The following is a 17,031-nucleotide window of genomic DNA, read 5'->3' as shown; positions in this document are numbered from 1 at the left end:
TTTCCGCATGTGCGCGACAATAGAAACGCCAAATCCAAGAATTTTGCGTTGTTTGTTCATTAACATGGCTCTTTGTCCGCAAGATTCACACTTGTCGTCTGCGGACCATTTTCTTGGCATTTTACTATTGAAAATCCCGTGCACTTTGCTCTCAAAAGAACCTTTCAATTACTGCTTGGAAGAACTCGTGTCCGTAAAATCAAGACTATAATACGTAAAATCATTGGTAGATAGCTTTGATGGCCCGGCGGTCTTTACACTGAAGAGGTCTGAACGCTCGCGGTCTACAACATTGCATTACTTGGGCATTTACCACTTCTACAAATCTATGAGACTTGAATACTGACATTTGCATACTTAATGAGATAGAAATTTGATACGCGAATGCAGTCAACTTTTTTTTTTTTTTTTTTCATGTGTTACGACTTTTGCTTTAAAGAGTCCGTCGGACGTTCTCAGCGCGGCCATGCTGGTGGCTGAGTCAGCACAGACTTCCACCGCTGCGGCCCGCGGCGCGCAAGACACCTGTTCATTTGGTGCAATGAAAGCGCAGCTTTCCCGCTACCCTGCTCCTTCGCGACAAACGATGCCAACCGTTGAGGCAAAGGCCTTCTGAACTTTTTGAGCCATCCCTAGGTCTACCAGCGCAACGTTGCCACCAAATCTCCACAAGCCCGAGGATCTCAGAAAGTTCGCGGCGTCCCGCTGGGACATTCACGGTCCACCATGTCTACCGACTACACGTACGACGAGCAGGTACGAATAAAGGCGCGCAGCCTCTGCAAGTGAATGGCAAATGACTCTATATCCAGGGACAATTCTTCCCCTACTTCGTCACAACGATCACTGGCCTAGTTACCATTCCGATCACCATCTCCCTCCTCACTCGCGGCAAGGAGCTTGAGAACACTGCGCCGAGAATAAAGTCGGACTACGCACCAGAGAATGCGGACCTTATCGATGCGCAGCGGAGGAAGCTATGGAGGAAAGAGCGCAGACTTGGAAGAATTATACTTGCTGTCGGCGGCTGGGCCGTGATGGCGTGGATGGTTTACCTCATGGTCGTCACTGCGCGGACTGTTCCCAAGATATGGGATCCTTATGATGTTCTCGGTGTCTCGCGGGTATGTTTGCGCATAAGTTCACCGGAAAGACAGTTACTAATGTTCGCAGTCTGCCAACGAGAAGCAAATCAAGTCCCACTACCGCAAGCTCTCTCTCACTCTTCACCCCGACAAGATACAACCCGACCCCGAAAGGAACCTTACAGTCGAGTCTATCAATGACCACTGGGTCGAAGTCACCAAGGCTTTCAAGACGCTCACCGACGAGGAGATCCGCAACAACTACCTGCAATACGGCCACCCGGACGGCAAACAGAGTTTCAGCATCGGCATCGCCCTGCCAAAGTGGATCGTTACCGAAGGAAACGGAAAATACGTCTTGCTCGCCTACGGTATTGTTTTGGGAGTTGTGCTTCCCTACCTGGTTGGCAAGTGGTGGTATGGAACCCAGCGTGTTACGAAAGAAAAGGTCCTGGTTTCCAGCGCTGGCAAGATCTTCAAGGAATACAAGCCGGAAATGACCCCTGGAAGCATCTTGCACGCGCTTAGCACTGGCACCGAGTTTGAAGAGGCGCTCAAGGGCAACAAAGCCGAATCGGGTCTTTCAAAAATCGAGTCGAGCATCTTCAAGGAGGGTGAGCTTTCGCCGCTTGCTGGAGGTCTGTCAATCAAGGATCGGGAATACTTGGAGAATCTGGACGAAGGCGCGCGCCGCAAAGCATTGGCTCTGCTATGGGCGTACCTTGGACGGGCAGACCTGGGTGATGCAACGCTCAACGCCGGTATGCTTCAACCTCCATCTCCTCTTCCAGCAAAGACAAAGCGCTAATGAGGTCTAGAAAAATACGAGGCTGCACCAATTGCTCTCGCCCTGAACGAGTCCTTGCTTGCAATCGCGCTTGCGTATGGCAACATTGTTCCCATTCTGGCTTCTTACCGTTCATCACAGTGTTTGATCCAAGCCATAGCGCCTGGCTCATCGCCGCTGCTGCAACTTCCCCACTTCACTCCTGCTGTGGTCCGCTCGATTGAGGGATCCAGCGCAAGATCCCATATGAGTGTTCAAGAGTACATGGCTCTGGCGGTGCAGGAGAGGCGCAAGCGCTCAATTGGATCTGGTCTTCTCAACGACAGTCAATTCACTGCGGCAGAGAAGGTTGCCACGCAGCTTCCATTCCTCCGTGTGGACAGGGCATTCTTCAAGGTTGTCGGCGAAAAGTTCATTACTCCCGGCAGTTTGGTTCAATTCGTCATCAAGGCCCGCATCATTCCCCCTGGCGCCACCAACGTGCCGGAGCTTACCGAGAAGGATCTTGCGGATATCGACCCCAAGGAAGGCGACCTGGATGCCCTGCATGGCCGAAAGAAGGGTGTCGAGGCTGAGGAGGCCAAGAAGGCCGAGATCGCTGGCCAGCCCCCTCTTGCCCACGCGCCGTACCTCGCTCGCGACCACTCTCCCAGATGGCACATCTTCCTCGGCGACAACAGGCAGGGCAAGATTGTCGTCCCGCCCTTCACCTTCACCAAGTTCGACAAGCCCCTTTTCGACGAGTCAGGCAACCCCACCTACAATGTCCAAACGCTCAAGATGCAATTCGGCGCGCCGCCGCAAGCCGGCCAGTACCGCTTCACCATGTTCATGGTGTGCGACAGCTACGTGGGCATGGACACCAAGATGGACGTGACGCTGAGTGTGGATGAAGCGACCAAGGCCGCCGAGATTGAGGAGGAGGAAGAGATCAGCGAGCCGGAAGAGGGTAAGACTTCACCACGCCCTAATTATTCCTTCCCACGCACACACTCGCGCGCGAAAACAGCCATTCTGACATTCATTCGCAGATTCTCTAGCAGGCCAGATGAACGCGCTCAAGGGCGGCGAGACCAAGAAGCGCAAGCCCGCCGCTGCCGTCGACGACTCGGACGAGAGCGAGACGGACGAGGACGAGACGGACACGAGCGAAACGGACACGGAGACGGACACGGACGAGGAGTAGACGTCTTTTCTAGTTTCAACTTTTCACCTCCCCGCCTTGTACTAGCATGATGCATGGCAAGCATGGTGGTGTGTGCGCTCAGCCGTTGTTGGTCAGTCAGTGTTGATGTAACCCGTTGTCGTCGTCGCTTGCTTCCTTCTCTTTTTCGGGACTAGCTGGCTTTGAGAGACGGAAATGGGAAAAGGAAAGGCGAAAGAAAGCACCTCCTTGTACGAGTGTATGGAATGAGCATTATCAGGCGTTTGCGGTGGTAAAGAAGGGCTCTCTTCTTCTTCTTCTTCTTCTCTTTTCTTTGTTATAAACCCTTTTTCTCGTTATTTGCCAGACGTGGTGGGTCGGTCTACGGTTTTGTAGATACGTAGTTGAAAGAGGGCGGAGTTACCCCTCTCCTGTCTGTCTGTTTGCCCGGATCTCTCTGAGTGAAGCATCCTTATGGAAACATGATGTGCACAGTCTTCTATTCCGTTGAGACCGCCACACAGACATGACTTAATCGCAATGCAACAGAGGATGAGAGTTCGTCAGAGTACGTTTACTACCTTCAGTCTTTTGGTTCGAGAGCCCGGAATCGACTCAATTCGAGCCTCTGTCATTTGTCGTGATGAACACAACATATTTAGGTAGACCTAGATCTCCAACCAGTCCGGCTGGTGTTCATAACATCATGAGCCCTCTCTGCTCGCTTCGTGCTTCATACCGCCACCACCACGGCCCACCTCTCGTAAACAAGACGCTAGAGACGACTTTTGTACCCTCCCAGAAAAAATCAAAAGATCCCCGAAACTTCATCGACAAGTCCCATTTGCCTTCACAAAAACGGACCAAGAAAGATCAGAGCTTATTGCTTAAGAAGCTGGGCCAGCTCGGCAGCGACGGCGTCACCGACCTCCGAGGTCGAGTTGGAGCCGCCAATGTCGGGGGTGCGGATGTTCTTGTCGATGACGGTCTTGACGGCCGCGTCGACCACCTTGGCCAGCTCGGGCAGGCACAGCGAGTACTTGAGCATCATGCTGATGGAGAGGATGGAGGCGATGGGGTTGACGATGCCCTTGCCGGAAATGTCGGGGGCAGAGCCTATGATATGTCAGTGGTGTCGCTATGCGGTGATTGTTGCGGGATCCCTTACCGTGGATGGGCTCGTAGATGCCGTTGACCTTGGTCTTGCCATCGGGGATGGCGCCGACACTGGCGCTGGGAAGGAGACCCAAGCTGCCGGGGATGACGCTGGCCTCGTCGGAGATGATGTCGCCAAAGAGGTTGCTGGTGACGACGACGCCGTTGAGGGCCTTGGGGTTCTTGACCATCAACATGGCGGCCGAGTCGATGAGATGGTGGCCAAACTTGAGCTGCGGGAACTCCTTCTCCATGACCTCAGTAAAGACCTTCCTCCACAGACGGCTGGTCGCCAGGACGTTGGCCTTGTCAAGACTCCAGACGGGCGCCGGCGGGTTCTCCTGCAGCGCCAGGTTGGCGGCTAACCGGGTGACGCGCTCGATCTCGGCGCGCGAGTAGGGCTCCGTGTCCATGGCAAATCCGCTGCCGTCGTCCTCCTTGCGGTCGCCGAAGTAGATGCCACCCGTCAGTTCACGGATGATGTTGAAGTTGGTGCCGGCAGCAACGGAAGCCTTGAGCGGCGAGATTTCGACGAGGGACTCGGACGCGAAAAAGCAGGGGCGGAGGTTGCCAAAGGTGCCCATCTCCTTGCGGAGCTTGAGGATACCCTGCTCCGGACGAACCTTGCCTGTGCCCCATTTCTGTACGCTTGATCAGCCCACCTGTACTATATGCCCAGAGGTCGCGCGGAACTCACGGGTCCACCAATGGCTCCAAGGAAGACGGCGTCTGCGGATTTGGCGGCCGCGAGAGCCTCGTCGGTCAGAGGGCTGCCAGTGGCATCAATTGAGGCCTGCGTTTGGGTTAGCCAGGGCTGGCGCAAATTTGGGAGCTCAATGTCTTACACCTCCAAGCAGCTGGTCGTTGAAGTTGAATTGGATTTCCGGCTTGGCCTGCTGGATGGTTTTGAGGATCTGGTCGTATGAGCAAGAGCATCTGATGTCCTATCGTGAGTCCAATGGTACCTTGAGGGCCTCGGTGGTGACCTATAGAACAATTAGCATTTGTAAATAAGGTGCGGAGACGCAAAGAGCTTACTTCGGGACCGCAGTGGTCACCTTTGGACTATGTTAGTTGGGCTTTCTTGACAAGGCGTGTACGCGACTCACCGGCAAAGACAACAATGTTGAACGAAGGCATTTTGGCAGTCTGTGGTGGTGTAGAGTTGGAGATGTGGTGTATCCGAAATATTGTGACAAGACGAGGTGGGGAGAGAGAGGGACACTCCGAAGTCGGCGAGCGGCATGAGAGGAGCACGCGGTCTCGGCGTTGCGGGGTTCGGCAGGTTGGAGCCTCTCACGCATCTCTCCATCATCTCTCTCATCCCCCCATCGACTCCCATTGTCGTGATGTTTCCGACACGTCGCCTGCATCTGTGCCTGTCCATCGGTACAAGTCGGCCGAAGCCTGGACGATGGACATATTCAGACCCCAGTTTCGAGCGAAGCCAAAATCCGCGGCCCGCGCACTCTACCTGGACGTCTCTCCCACGTTTTCCTCCGCAAAAACATCATGTTACGAACCAGGCACAATCACTACAATGATACAACCGAGACCCACCTGGAATGGTCGTTCTTTGGTGGTAGGGCTGGCCACAAATAGTCGTTGCTGAGGTCAGACCGAATCATTTGGCCCCAGCCTCGCCGCTGAGCATCTTGCGCACCGCCTCTGTCAACGTTGCTTCTACCAGACCATACCGAGGCTTCCCACACCTCTGGCGGTCAATATTGATTCCTTGTTCTTTCTATTCGCTCGGATGATCTCATCACTTCTTCTGAGGTCAGCCATTCAAAGCCCCGAAGCTGCTTTCCAGTGAGTGCTCCCATGTTCAAGGGACTCGTCAAGTCGCAAATGTGCCATGATGTAATGGCTCTTAAAAAAGCAGCCATTCCAGCCCCCATCTGCGGATGTGTATCCGCTCCAATTCTCAAAGCAGACAATGGACAGCTCTGTCCAAGTTGGACCGATGATGAATTCCAGCATGAACCAAGATCGAGACCTTTGTGATCTACGTCTGTTGGGGTCTCAGGCTCAAAATTAGCCCTTACGTTCGAGGCCCGAGTTTTGTCGACCGTCATCCAGGCGCCGGCCGAGCGGTGCGGCCCTTGGTAATAGCCGCCTTGACGCAGCTCACGAGAGCGGAAGAAAGTGTGGCGCACCGCCGTGGGCTGCGGGGGATCGGGAGTCTCTGAAATCCCCCCGAATGCGACCAGGCGGTCATTTTTTATGTTGTTCATGTGCTAATCATGGGCCGTTCCTTTGCAGCCTAACAGGCGTTTGAAAGAAACTTACTCCGGCAAAACTGACCTGCGTCAAAGATCCATGGATTACATGTGTTTGCGATGCAGGCAACAAGAAATCGACGTCTTTCTCACTGCATGAGTCGTGGCGGTGCGAATCTGTCTGCCTTTTCTGAGGCTCTCGTTTTGGCAGTGCCACACCCAGCCCCGGACCGAAGCGGGTTGCAAGGCTGCCTTGGAGAGAGCCTCACTGCCCGTGGGGGCAGTCGACGCATGCATTATTTATACATTTCTCCTTCGTCATAGTCTTGCGCGCGTGCTTCTTCCCCACTATCATGTTCAAGATTTACATCCATGCCTCTTCATTTCTCTCTCAGCTGTTTTGCTAGCATGCGCGCAAAAAGCCCAGTCTTTGATTTTTGCTGACCTCTTTGGGAAGACCTTCATTGCTGTCGCCTTCCCAGCAACTTCTCTTGTTCTCTCCTTCCTCTCTCCCTCTCTTTCTCTTGGACTTTTCCTACGCCAAATCCATCATGGACCGCACCGCTAGAAATCAATCCCTTCCACAGTTGAATGTCGAACAAGCAAGCACACCTCTCGCATTTGACGGACTTTCTGTCGCAAGCCTACCATCTGGAACCTGGGACGCGGATTTTCGCGGAAGTTGCCCCCGTTGTCACCAATGGCATAATAAGATGGTCCTGAGACTTTCCCGTCTACCCGGAGTTTGGAACGGAGTACGATGCCAGAAGTGCGGCCACAAGTGGTTCGGCCTAAGCGGAGACTCCAAGCAGATAACTCTGGTTTCTCACCAAATGGTGAAGCTGAGCCCCGCACACATCATTGCTCAAACAGAGTCTGGGGATCGAGAAAGCTTTCAGGATCCATTCATAGACCAGTGGCATGCTATCAGCGCAATGGATGGCCCGGTGCTTGCCAGCACTGGTCCCCCAAAATCTCTGCAAGACCATCCTACTCGCGTTCAGCCTATGCGCAAGTTTACGATTCCCGAGGCTCTGGATTCCAGTCAACTAGCCAGGAGAGGGTCTATTCAGCCCATGGACCTGGATGGAGCCACGGAAAATAACAGCAGGCAAACTTCGCGCGGTCAAGTACCCACGCTGTCAATTCGGAAAGGAGTTAGATCGAGCACAAGCCAATCTCATGTCCAACCAAGGGACGGGAGGGAGACAAAAGAATCAAAAGTAAAAGGAAAGATGAAGACGAGGCTACGAAAAGCCATCAGCTTACTGCGTGGAGAGGGAAACCTGAAGCGGGAACAAAAGCCACGAAAGTCCACCAACGAGAACCCTGCAATCACTGTTCAAGAGCAAGCCGCAACACCCATCCTCCGAGATGGCCCAAAAGTGGAGAGGGCAAAAATTCGAAAGCCTGCTCCCGCAGCAGTTTCGCGATCAGCCACGATCAAACACACGCGCTGTCAAAGTGCTCCAGAGGAAACACGGCACGGAATCGAGGATGAGGGATTCCAATCGATATTTCTCAGGAGCACTCCAATGGGACCTGCCTGCCATAATATCTTCCCTCAAGATATGTCAGAACTTAGACGTCCACGGTCACTTGTAGCGAGGCCGCTTCTCTGCAGCTGCGACCCTGACTGTCATTGCAAGCGCCCAAGCAGTTCTCTCATCCCTGAGCGCGCTCTCACCGACCGAGCCTCACTCTATGGCCTCGACCTTGCTCAATCAGAAACCCAAATACGGCCTTCACGACGCTCCCAAGAGCTTGCCTTTATCGGCACTGGTTTTGGCGGCGAGTCCAACATAAGCATTCAAAGTAGCATTCTCGGTCCTCAACAAGAGCGCAGTCCAAGTCGCAGGCGGCCGACGTCGCTCCATTTCGGCAGCAGTGCTATGGCGTACGAGAGCCAGGCCACAACGGCATACGCACAGTCCGAAGGCGGCACAGTTAGCGACATCAGCGTGCCCACGCCTCGCACATCAGTCTTTCAACAGCAGCAGCGCGACCTTTTCCTCCTCGCGCCACCAGCAAATTCACCGCGGACTCGGATACCCTCGCCAAGTGCGACGCCCAGATCCTCCGTCCCCTATCCTCACCAACACGGTGACCGCGACCGCGACTCCGCCAACCACCTCGCGCACAACCGCAACTTCTTCGAGCACCTAGCCACCGAAAGCAGCACCGGGCGCGCCCCCTCCGTCTCGCCGATCCAGGAGGCCTTTGACGGCGGCAGCGGCCGCGTTTCCAGCCTGTCGGCCGACGACGCCGAAGACCGCGAGCGCCATCATGGCCGCAATGGCGGCAGCCCAAGGGTCTCCTACGACGACAGCCAGAGTCACCCTGGTCATGGTCACAGTCAATACTACGAGTATTGGCGCGGCCAAGATGACTCTCTCGAGCAGCGTGGTAGCCGCAGTCCGGGGGCGTTGAATGTGCAGCCTGTCACTTGACGTTTCTGCAGTAGGTTTTTGATCTTGTTTTGCAAGCTAGTCTCTCCACCTGTTCATACTTTCTTGCTTCTGTCTTGCATTCTTTCGCTTTTCAGTCCTTGCATGATCGAAATAGAGCGCGTAGATCCAGGACGGGCTAGGTTAGGCAACTAAGCGGCGGCGCGATAGAGGCGGGGAAAGGGGATAGGAAGCATGGACGTATATAAGCATTGTACAGCGACGGAGCTGTGCGCATACGGCATCGAGGGAGTTGGTGCTGGGTATGTATCTTGATCCATCTTGGGCTGATGATTGTTGGAACCGGGCTAGAGGTTTGAGCGCAAACTTGGTCATTCTTGTTTTTTTTTCTTGTCGTCTTTGATACCCACTCTCGCTTTTTTGTTACGGCATCATGTTGGTACGCACATATGTATCATGATTTCTTGCGCTTTCGTCAACACTTGCTTCTGATTTGGTTTTTCCTTTTTCGAATTAGGTGTCTGTACATGAACTTTGATTGTAGATCCTAGTACACTGCGCTACATGCAAGTCAGTCCGTCGGGCAGGTTCCCGTGGAACAGAATAATCAAGCGAGAAAAATTGAATTGGCAGAAAGTGCAGATGTGTCATTTTGGGAAGGGGATGCGAGGAAATGCCAGAGAAGAGTCAAGAAAGTCGGAAGTCTTTTTAGGGCTTTCTTTTGGTGGTGGAGTTGATCCTATAACCAGAATCACACTGCAAATGGGCTCCTTCTAGCCGTCCTATATTAGCAATTTGGCGCAATTGTTGAGACTGAGCAGTATCTCTACGAACAGGCAGACGTTCAATGCCTCCTCATCGTCCTCTCGTGAGTTGAAATGCTCCTTCCTGGTACATATTGGCACATTGCTTACTGACCCCTTTCCCATTCATCCGCCATATCTCACATATAATCAGTGAGTGATTCCCCAACTGTCTCCTCTAGAGTACCATGTCCCTGTCTCTGATTTTTCTCCCCGTGTCCGCCCCAGTCGTAAAGACAAACGCGCGCGACACATCAACCCTCAGATCCCACTCACCACACCAAAATCGGCTTCACAACCTCACCCTTACCCATCTCCGCCACAGCCTTCTCAAAGTCCTTGACATCCCAAAACCGGACGAGCTTCTCGACGGGAAAGACGCCCTCGCGCCACCACTTGACCATCTGCGGGACCGACTCGCCCGTCCGGCAGTGTCCCTGCACCGCGCCGCGGTACGTCTTGCCGCTGACCATAAACGACTGCATGTGCAGGCTCAGTCGCGCCTCGGGCATGCCCGTGCCGACCTGAATCACGCTGCCCATGTAGCGCGTGCCGTCGAGCAGCGCGGCGACGAGCGCGGGCGACGCCGACGTGTCGATGGCGACGGTGACGCCCAGGCCGCCGGGAGACGCTTCACGTATCGCCGCCGAGACTTGCTCCGGCGACATGCCGCTCGTGTCGATGGTGTGTGTGGCGCCCAGGGATTTCGCGAGCGCGAGGCGCGAAGGCACGCGATCAATGCCCACGATGGCTTCGCAGCCGCGCAGTTTGGCGGCCATGACGGCAGCCAGTCCCACGCCGCCCATGCCCAGAATCGCGATGCTGTCGCCCGGCCCGGCTTGCGCGACGTTGGTGACGGTGCCGCTGCCGGTTTGCAGGCCGCAGCCCAGCGGCGCCAGCAGCTGGAGGTCGGCGCGCGAGAGGTTGAGTGGCGAGACGTTGACGACGCTTTTGGAAGATACAACGGTGTGCTTTGCGAAGCTCGATTGGCCGAAGAAGCGGCCATGGATGCTGTTGCTGCTGCTGGAGTCGCCGCCGGCAGGGGAGAAGACGGGCTCGCCGACAAAGTTGACTTCGAAAAAGCGCGTGCAGTGCGATGGTGGTCCAGTCTGGCAGACGTGACAGGTGCCGCAGTAGGTGAATGAGAGGAGCACGGCGTCTCCTGGGCGAACACTCGTGACGGCACTCCCGACCTGAGTCACATATCCGGATCCTGTGAAGAGGTGGTGAGCGGTGGTTCTCAGGGGTCATTCTTCTATTTTTGACGGACGTACCTTCATGCCCAAGGACACGGGGGTAAAAGACTGCGGGAACACCTTTGTCGTCTCTTGTGTCCTAGTAAGGTCGTCAGTGATGCGGGTCATATTGGAGATATCTCTGTTCTAGAATGAGGTACTGCACTTACACCGCAGTGGAGGTCGGTATGGCAAATCCCAGATGCCACAATTTCGACGACGACTTCATTCTCTCTGGGTTCCCTAAGCGTCACGTCTTCAATGGCCCATTTGCCCTCGGAGAACGGCCCTCGCGAGACGAGAGCTTGCGTCTTCATTATTTAATCCCGTCGTCGACTAGTATGCGCAATTGGACACTTTGGAAGCCTTGGCGCGCGTCTTTAGACAAGTCTAGCGGCGTTCTTTTGCTGCGAGGCATTTTGAGAAGTCGTTCGCTGCGGCCGGTGGCATGCGATGCGGTAGTGGGGTTGAGCCTTATCTGCGGCTCTGTTCGCGCGTGGAGCAAGTGCGGGGATGCCCGCTCTCCGCGCCGTCGGCCAGATGTGCCTGGATTCGGACATCTTTCTCTGCTTGGGCCATTAGCAAGTCAGCTTCAAATCCCACAGGAAACCTGACAAGACTTTTCCTCGGCAACAGTGATGATCCAGAAGCAGGGTTGACATTCGCGAAGATGTTCTTCGAATACAATGCTCGAATCGATTGTTTGATTTCTCCTGTCAGGGGGTAAATATTAATTCGGAATGTAAAGTCGAACCGATGGTAATGGCAGGCCCCATACCCGCTGCTTGCCCCAATAACGCCCTGCATGCAAATCTGGATATAGGAACCAAAAGAGCTCACTTTTTGTCTGCACCAACCTCCTCTCCGTCTAACGCAATGACGTGTCGCATCGAGCTCAATACGGTCTCGGGCGTCCGCGTCCCCTTCCATACGGCGCTGGTTCGCCTCTGGGAATCTCGCCTCTCCTCCACTCGCCCATAGGGACACCTCCTCCCATCCTGCCCCCATCGTATCTTGGCCCGCCGCCCCTGCGGCCATATCCACCACCACCTCCATACCTGTCCCCGAACCCGTTCTCCCTGCCTCCTGGTCCTCTTCCACCATACTCCCGTGAAGGCGGCGGACCATATCCCCTGCTCGCGGGCACTGGTGGCGGGCCCGTCGCGACGCTTCCATCCGGTCCGGGAGGGAGGATACAGCATGATACGTAGTCGCCAATGACGAAGCGCGCGTCAGCCAGGGTCTTGTCCGCGTCGCCTTCGAGTCGATCGAGCGCTGCTGCCGCGGCGGCGCGAGGGTTCGCTGGCGGCGCAACGTCGTCCTCTTCAACACCAGGGCCTCCGCCTCCAATGATGACGCTTCCCAGCTCCTTGCTCAGATACCGTCCCGGCGGAACGTTACCGTTATCTGCGCCGCGTCCGCCGCCTCCAGACATGGCCATCGCAGCGCCTTTGGTGTCGGGGAATATGAGGCGGAACGAGAGGCGCGTTCCGATGGCCGGCGAGGGAAGGAGTGAGGGTAGAGCGGTGACGAGCAAATGCGTCAGTTCGCGCAAGGTACATGACGGCCAAGTGTAGATTTGCAGGTGAGGCGGAGGAGGGCTGTTCGCGTAAGGGCTGAATTCGTCGAGACGATGGAAAGCGCTCTGGCGATAGAACAGTTTGAGAAGGAAGGGCGTCGTCGTTTGACGGTCGATCTTAGCGGCCGCTGTGGTCGTCGCCATCGTTCCGGAAGTAGCAGACTCTCGATTCGGTTTGATGTTGAGCGGGGATGAGGTTCGCGCAGCGAGAGGTTGAGACTAGCGCATTGGGTGGTGACGGCAGGATGTCTAAGCACGAAGACGTCGAGTAGATGGTTAGGGAACGACGCGCGATTTGATGTACAATGGCTGGTGATGTTGTTGGAAAAAGAGGGCATCATCGCGCGACGCGGCGCGGGCAGACGTAGCTAATTAACCGGGGGTTTGCCGGCGGTTGTGCCTGCCGGACTGTAGCTCCCTCCGCTGTCTCTTCAACACAACCACTTCTCTAGACACAACTCTCCTCCTAATAAAATCACCGCTTGACAACATCAACATGGATTTCGCCAAGCTCATGTCTGCGCAAATCGAAAAGGGAAATTCCAAAACCCCACCCAACGCCGCCGCAAACGAAAACAAAAAGTACCTCAAGCGCTCAGAGATCGAAGCCCAACGACAAGCCGCTTACCTCGCCGAACAGAAAGCTGTCGAGCAAGCGCGGATAGAGAAGCTCGAGAAGAAGCGCAAACTTGAGGAAGAAGAAGCAGAACGCGAACATGAACGCCAGGAAAAGAAGCGCCGGCTGGCCGAACACTCGCGCAAGCTGAGAGAAGAAGAGGAAGAGGCAGAAGAGAGGGCGCGCCGAAAGCGACTAGGCTTGCCAGATCTGCCACCAAAGAAGAGTGACAAGGATGAGACGCCGGTGCCCGAGGGCGAGGAGGACCTGTCAGAAGAGGACCTGATCGAGAGATTGCGCAAGCTGGCGGAGCCCGCGCGACTATTTGGCGAGACACACAGGCAGCGGTTGAAGCGCTACAAGAGATTGACGGGACAAGCGCTGGCACCAAAGCTCACAGACGGCCCCATTCCCACGACCCTCGAACCTGTCCGCGGCGGAGAAATGATTGTGGGCGGGAAACTGCCAAAAGACGAAGCAGGTCGCAAACTTCTGCCACGTCAACTGGCGTCTTACTTCAACATGGTTCTGAGCGAGTGGGAACTTGCGCTTGCGCAGCGGCCTGAAGAAGTTCAGAGCAGCTACCAGGGCAAGCAGGCGTACAACGCCATGGTACAAGCCAAGGAAAACCTTCGCCCGTTCTTCAGAAAGTTGGAAAAGAATGAGATTGAAGATGGTGTTCTCGAGCCGGTGCTAGAAATTGTCAAGGCGGCACAAGAGAGGCGCTACGTTGACGCCAACGACGGCTACCTGCGATTGAGTATCGGAAAAGCGTAAGTCAAGCCGTGTCCTTGAAAACTGAGCCAAACTGACTGTTCTAGTGCCTGGCCAATTGGTGTCACCATGGTTGGTATCCACGAGCGTTCGGCTCGAGAGAAGCTTCACGAGAGCGACAAGGCGACTGCTCACATCATGAGTGATGAGACTACGCGAAAGTATCTACAGAGCATCAAGAGATGCTTGAGCTTTTGCCAAACTAGATGGCCGCCGGAGGATCAGTTGCAGCTTATGGGTTGAGAAGGAGGGTAGATCAGTAGCATAGCGGCAACCAATTTCTAGACAACCCTGCAAACTTGATGCACAATCAAATATCATGGCCTTTGCTACCCAACGGTTTAGAGCGAGCATTGAGCGAGCTGAGACAAAAAGAGAGAAATCAATTTAGAATCTTGAAAAATTTCGTCGCACTTGTTGTCCTTGAAGGTCGTCCACATACCAAATTCGTCGCCACCGTTGCAGAACTGCGGCCAGACAAAACCTCCGCACCAGCCAGCCGTCAACCCAACGACAACCATGCACGAAATCGTAACCCTACAATTCGGCAACCAGGCCAACTATCTTGGAACACACTTTTGGAATACCCAAGTCAGTCAACTTTCTCTTCTTCCTCATCCAGCCCGTTGGTGTGGCTAGATCACACATTGCCACGCAGACCGCTACCCAATGACTATCATCTCCACCGCGTCTGCCACATGGCCACCGTCCTTCTCACAACACGACATCTTTGCACAACTAACGTATTGGTCGCTATTAGGAATCGTACTTTACCTATGGTGATGGGGCGGGAGAGTCGCTGGTAAATCACGATGTGCTCTTCCGGCCGGGCGTGGGCGTCGATGGCTCCGACACGTTCATGCCGCGGACCGTCATCTACGATCTCAAGGGCGCGTTTGGCAGCTTGAAGAAGGTGAATGCCTTGTATGAGCTGGAAGAGAATGAGGATGAGAGGGAGATTCTGTGGTAGGTCGAGATTTCCATTGCCGTTTCATTTTTTCATTTTCCGGTTTTTTTGTTCGGACTCCGAAGATGTTCATCTTCTCGTGTCAAGCCCGGTACTTTCGTGGGCTCCATCATCGACAACATCCCCTCTTTTGAAAGAGACGGGAAGTTGGTGCCGAGGGCGATATCCCATTGTCTCTACTCTCGCAGGGACGACGTCTCTTCTCCCTTTTCACATTTCAACCTCCATGCCCTGCTCGTTTAAGAGAGGCCAAAAGACCAACAGACTTCCTCTCGAACCCACCATTCTCCTTCAAACACAACACCAGGGCATCTAACACGTCTCTCTCAACCCAGGAATAACGGCACCACGCCCATCAAAGCCGAGCCCATCCTCCCCAGCCCATATACGCAAGCTCTCGATGCAGGCGTCGACCCGCCCGCTCTGACGCCCGAGACGGTCCGCTACTGGTCCGACTACAGCCGCGTCTACTACCACCCGCGCTCGCTGGTCCAGCTGCACGAGTATGAGCTGCAGTCGCAGCTGCAACCCTTTGAGTCTTGGAGCGTCGGCGAGGAGCTGTTCAGGGGCTTGGATCGCGAGCATGACTTGTTGGATCGGTGAGTTGATGGTTTAAATCAATCACTCTTATAAAAGGAGATGGATTTCTGACTGACGAGAACGTAACAGAGACCTCCGTCCGTTCGTCGAAGAATGTGATCAACTCCAAGGCCTCCAGGTGCTGAGCAGCGTCGACGATGCATGGGGTGGTTTCTCAGCGCGCTATGTCGAGCGTCTGCGCGACGAGTTTGGCAAGCTCAGCATCTGGAACTGGGCACTTGAAGACGAGGAGAAGCAGCAGCGGGTACGTTGCGTTCTAGTCTACACCACACTCCGACATTCATCTATATCTCCACGTAGTCGAAGCAGATACAAAAAGCTGACCCACGCTCTAGGACAAACAACGCCTTCAGCTCCTCAACCGCGCCCTCTCCCTAACCTCGCTCATCCCCACCGCCTCAACTTACATCCCCCTGCCCACGCGGCCCTCCCCCTCAACCACGCCGCCCTACCTCCGCCTCCCCAGCTCGCCGCATCCCTGGCACACGGCAGCCCTCCGCGCCACGGTCCTAGAAACGGCGACGCTGCCCAGCCGGCTGCGCGCACAGCCCGCCGCCTCCTCCCTCGCCGCCATGGAGTCCTTCTTCAACGGCGACGGCAACCGCCGCGTCGTCGAGGCGCGCATGCAAGTCGCGCGTCCGCACACTGTGGCCAGACAGGCGGACGAGCGGCGCGACGCGCGCGTGGCGCGCAAGAGCAAGAGCAGGAATGCCAGGGGCGAGAGCGAGTCCACTTCCTACGACTTCGACCACGAGGACCTGCAGGACGAGGAGCACGACCTCGACGGCTTCGACATAGCCCTGTCTGGGATCGGCCGCGCCGAGGGCGAAGACGAGTATCCGCGCCGGGGCACAATCACCACCAAGCCCTCGCACGTCTTCGGCCGCGTGGAGACGCTGCGCGGCGCGTGGGCGGCCGACGACGAGCTGGCGGCGCGCAACGCGGCGGTGCAGGACAGACGCTGGGCCAGCGCCATGCCGCGCGCGCACCGGTACGGCACGGGGCTGCTGTTCCCCGTGCTGGACAGCTTCCCGGGGATTTATGAGTTTGACGGCGATGAGGTGGAGAAGGAGGAGGAGCAAGGCAAAGTGGCAGTGCGCACGGCGCTGGCGACAACGTCGGCGCTGTCGAGCCGGCTGCGGCGCATGGGCGGCGTCGTGGGGCGCATGGTTGGTGTCGAGGATAGGGAGGCGCTGTATGACGGGCTCAAGGGGCTGGCGGATGAGTACGAGGAGGGGTGGGATGGGGATCTGGAGAGTGACGATGGCGACAGTGACTGAGATGATGATGACGACGCTGAAGTGGAATTGAAGCTTGTTGAGACTTCCATTGATTGGACTGCACCTTTGACGCAGCGGCAACATGGCATCCTGTAGACACGCTCCATTAAGACTTCGGAGACCAACTCGCAAAGCGCGCTCTCACACACATTGTCAAAAATTCATTGATTTGCTCATCGATTCCTTGGTCGACGTCCAGCCCCCCCTTTTCTTGCCCCAGAGAGCAAAGAAATCGACCGCAATCTTTCCTTCTTCACGCACCATATGGTACGCCCCTGTTTTCCCATCTTTCAGACTGGCGACACCCACCAGGAATATCGGCCGACTCTGACTGACTGCCCAAAACGCCAGCAATGTACAATGACGGCGGCGGCGG

The 17,031-nt window shown here is 55.5% G+C and overlaps 8 protein-coding genes across 8 annotated transcripts; 4 read left to right on the top strand and 4 right to left on the bottom strand.

Annotated features, from left to right (window-relative positions):
* Positions 1-726: 726 nt before the first annotated feature.
* Positions 727-3,058, top strand: BKA78DRAFT_252043 (Sec63 Brl domain-containing protein; the record flags this gene model as incomplete). Its single annotated transcript, XM_066884701.1, has 5 exons — positions 727-756; positions 813-1,124; positions 1,174-1,846; positions 1,904-2,821; positions 2,904-3,058. The coding sequence occupies 5 exons, from the start codon at positions 727-729 to the stop codon at positions 3,056-3,058; spliced, it is 2,088 nt and encodes a 695-aa protein (XP_066743642.1).
* A 519-nt stretch (positions 3,059-3,577) lies between these two features.
* On the bottom strand, positions 3,578-5,378 carry BKA78DRAFT_317258 (3-isopropylmalate dehydrogenase Leu2A). Its single transcript, XM_066888695.1, has 7 exons — positions 5,281-5,378; positions 5,210-5,229; positions 5,137-5,157; positions 5,017-5,085; positions 4,869-4,964; positions 4,185-4,812; positions 3,578-4,132 (listed from the first exon to the last, which is right to left on the bottom strand). Exons 1-7 carry the CDS (start codon positions 5,309-5,311, stop codon positions 3,897-3,899), a joined length of 1,101 nt encoding a protein of 366 aa, XP_066743641.1. The 5' UTR covers positions 5,312-5,378; the 3' UTR covers positions 3,578-3,896.
* Positions 5,379-5,823: 445 nt separating this feature from the next.
* Positions 5,824-6,533, bottom strand: BKA78DRAFT_154387 (uncharacterized protein). Its single transcript, XM_066882998.1, has one exon. The coding sequence runs from the start codon at positions 6,406-6,408 to the stop codon at positions 5,893-5,895; it is 516 nt and encodes a 171-aa protein (XP_066743640.1). The 5' UTR covers positions 6,409-6,533; the 3' UTR covers positions 5,824-5,892.
* Positions 6,534-7,328: 795 nt separating this feature from the next.
* BKA78DRAFT_353829 (uncharacterized protein) lies at positions 7,329-8,843 on the top strand (the record flags this gene model as incomplete). Its single annotated transcript, XM_066891622.1, has 2 exons — positions 7,329-7,523; positions 8,043-8,843. 2 exons carry the CDS (start codon positions 7,329-7,331, stop codon positions 8,841-8,843), a joined length of 996 nt encoding a protein of 331 aa, XP_066743639.1.
* A 1,033-nt stretch (positions 8,844-9,876) lies between these two features.
* BKA78DRAFT_353828 (zinc-binding dehydrogenase) lies at positions 9,877-11,156 on the bottom strand (the record flags this gene model as incomplete). Its single annotated transcript, XM_066891621.1, has 3 exons — positions 9,877-10,817; positions 10,879-10,939; positions 11,010-11,156. 3 exons carry the CDS (start codon positions 11,154-11,156, stop codon positions 9,877-9,879), a joined length of 1,149 nt encoding a protein of 382 aa, XP_066743638.1.
* Positions 11,157-11,388: 232 nt separating this feature from the next.
* On the bottom strand, positions 11,389-12,745 carry BKA78DRAFT_154367 (Sin3 associated polypeptide p18-domain-containing protein). Its single transcript, XM_066882997.1, has 3 exons — positions 11,618-12,745; positions 11,455-11,552; positions 11,389-11,405 (listed from the first exon to the last, which is right to left on the bottom strand). The coding sequence occupies exon 1, from the start codon at positions 12,560-12,562 to the stop codon at positions 11,735-11,737; it is 828 nt and encodes a 275-aa protein (XP_066743637.1). The 5' UTR covers positions 12,563-12,745; the 3' UTR covers positions 11,389-11,405; positions 11,455-11,552; positions 11,618-11,734.
* A 115-nt stretch (positions 12,746-12,860) lies between these two features.
* BKA78DRAFT_317249 (Prp18 domain-containing protein) lies at positions 12,861-14,206 on the top strand. The gene is made up of 2 exons (XM_066888694.1): positions 12,861-13,807; positions 13,856-14,206. The coding sequence occupies exons 1-2, from the start codon at positions 12,915-12,917 to the stop codon at positions 14,049-14,051; spliced, it is 1,089 nt and encodes a 362-aa protein (XP_066743636.1). The 5' UTR covers positions 12,861-12,914; the 3' UTR covers positions 14,052-14,206.
* A 108-nt stretch (positions 14,207-14,314) lies between these two features.
* On the top strand, positions 14,315-16,655 carry BKA78DRAFT_344584 (tubulin domain-containing protein; the record flags this gene model as incomplete). The annotated part of the gene is made up of 5 exons (XM_066890463.1): positions 14,315-14,399; positions 14,569-14,774; positions 15,111-15,374; positions 15,445-15,619; positions 15,711-16,655. The coding sequence occupies exons 1-5, from the start codon at positions 14,328-14,330 to the stop codon at positions 16,653-16,655; spliced, it is 1,662 nt and encodes a 553-aa protein (XP_066743635.1). The 5' UTR covers positions 14,315-14,327.
* Between the last annotated feature and the right edge of the window lie 376 nt (positions 16,656-17,031).

Source organism: Phyllosticta capitalensis (genome assembly GCF_038381095.1).
Source record: "Phyllosticta capitalensis strain CBS 128856 chromosome Unknown BKA78scaffold_6, whole genome shotgun sequence".
Classification (NCBI taxonomy): domain Eukaryota; kingdom Fungi; phylum Ascomycota; class Dothideomycetes; order Botryosphaeriales; family Phyllostictaceae; genus Phyllosticta; species Phyllosticta capitalensis.
Note: the sequence above shows the minus strand (reverse complement) of the source record. Positions and strands in the feature narration are given on the sequence as shown.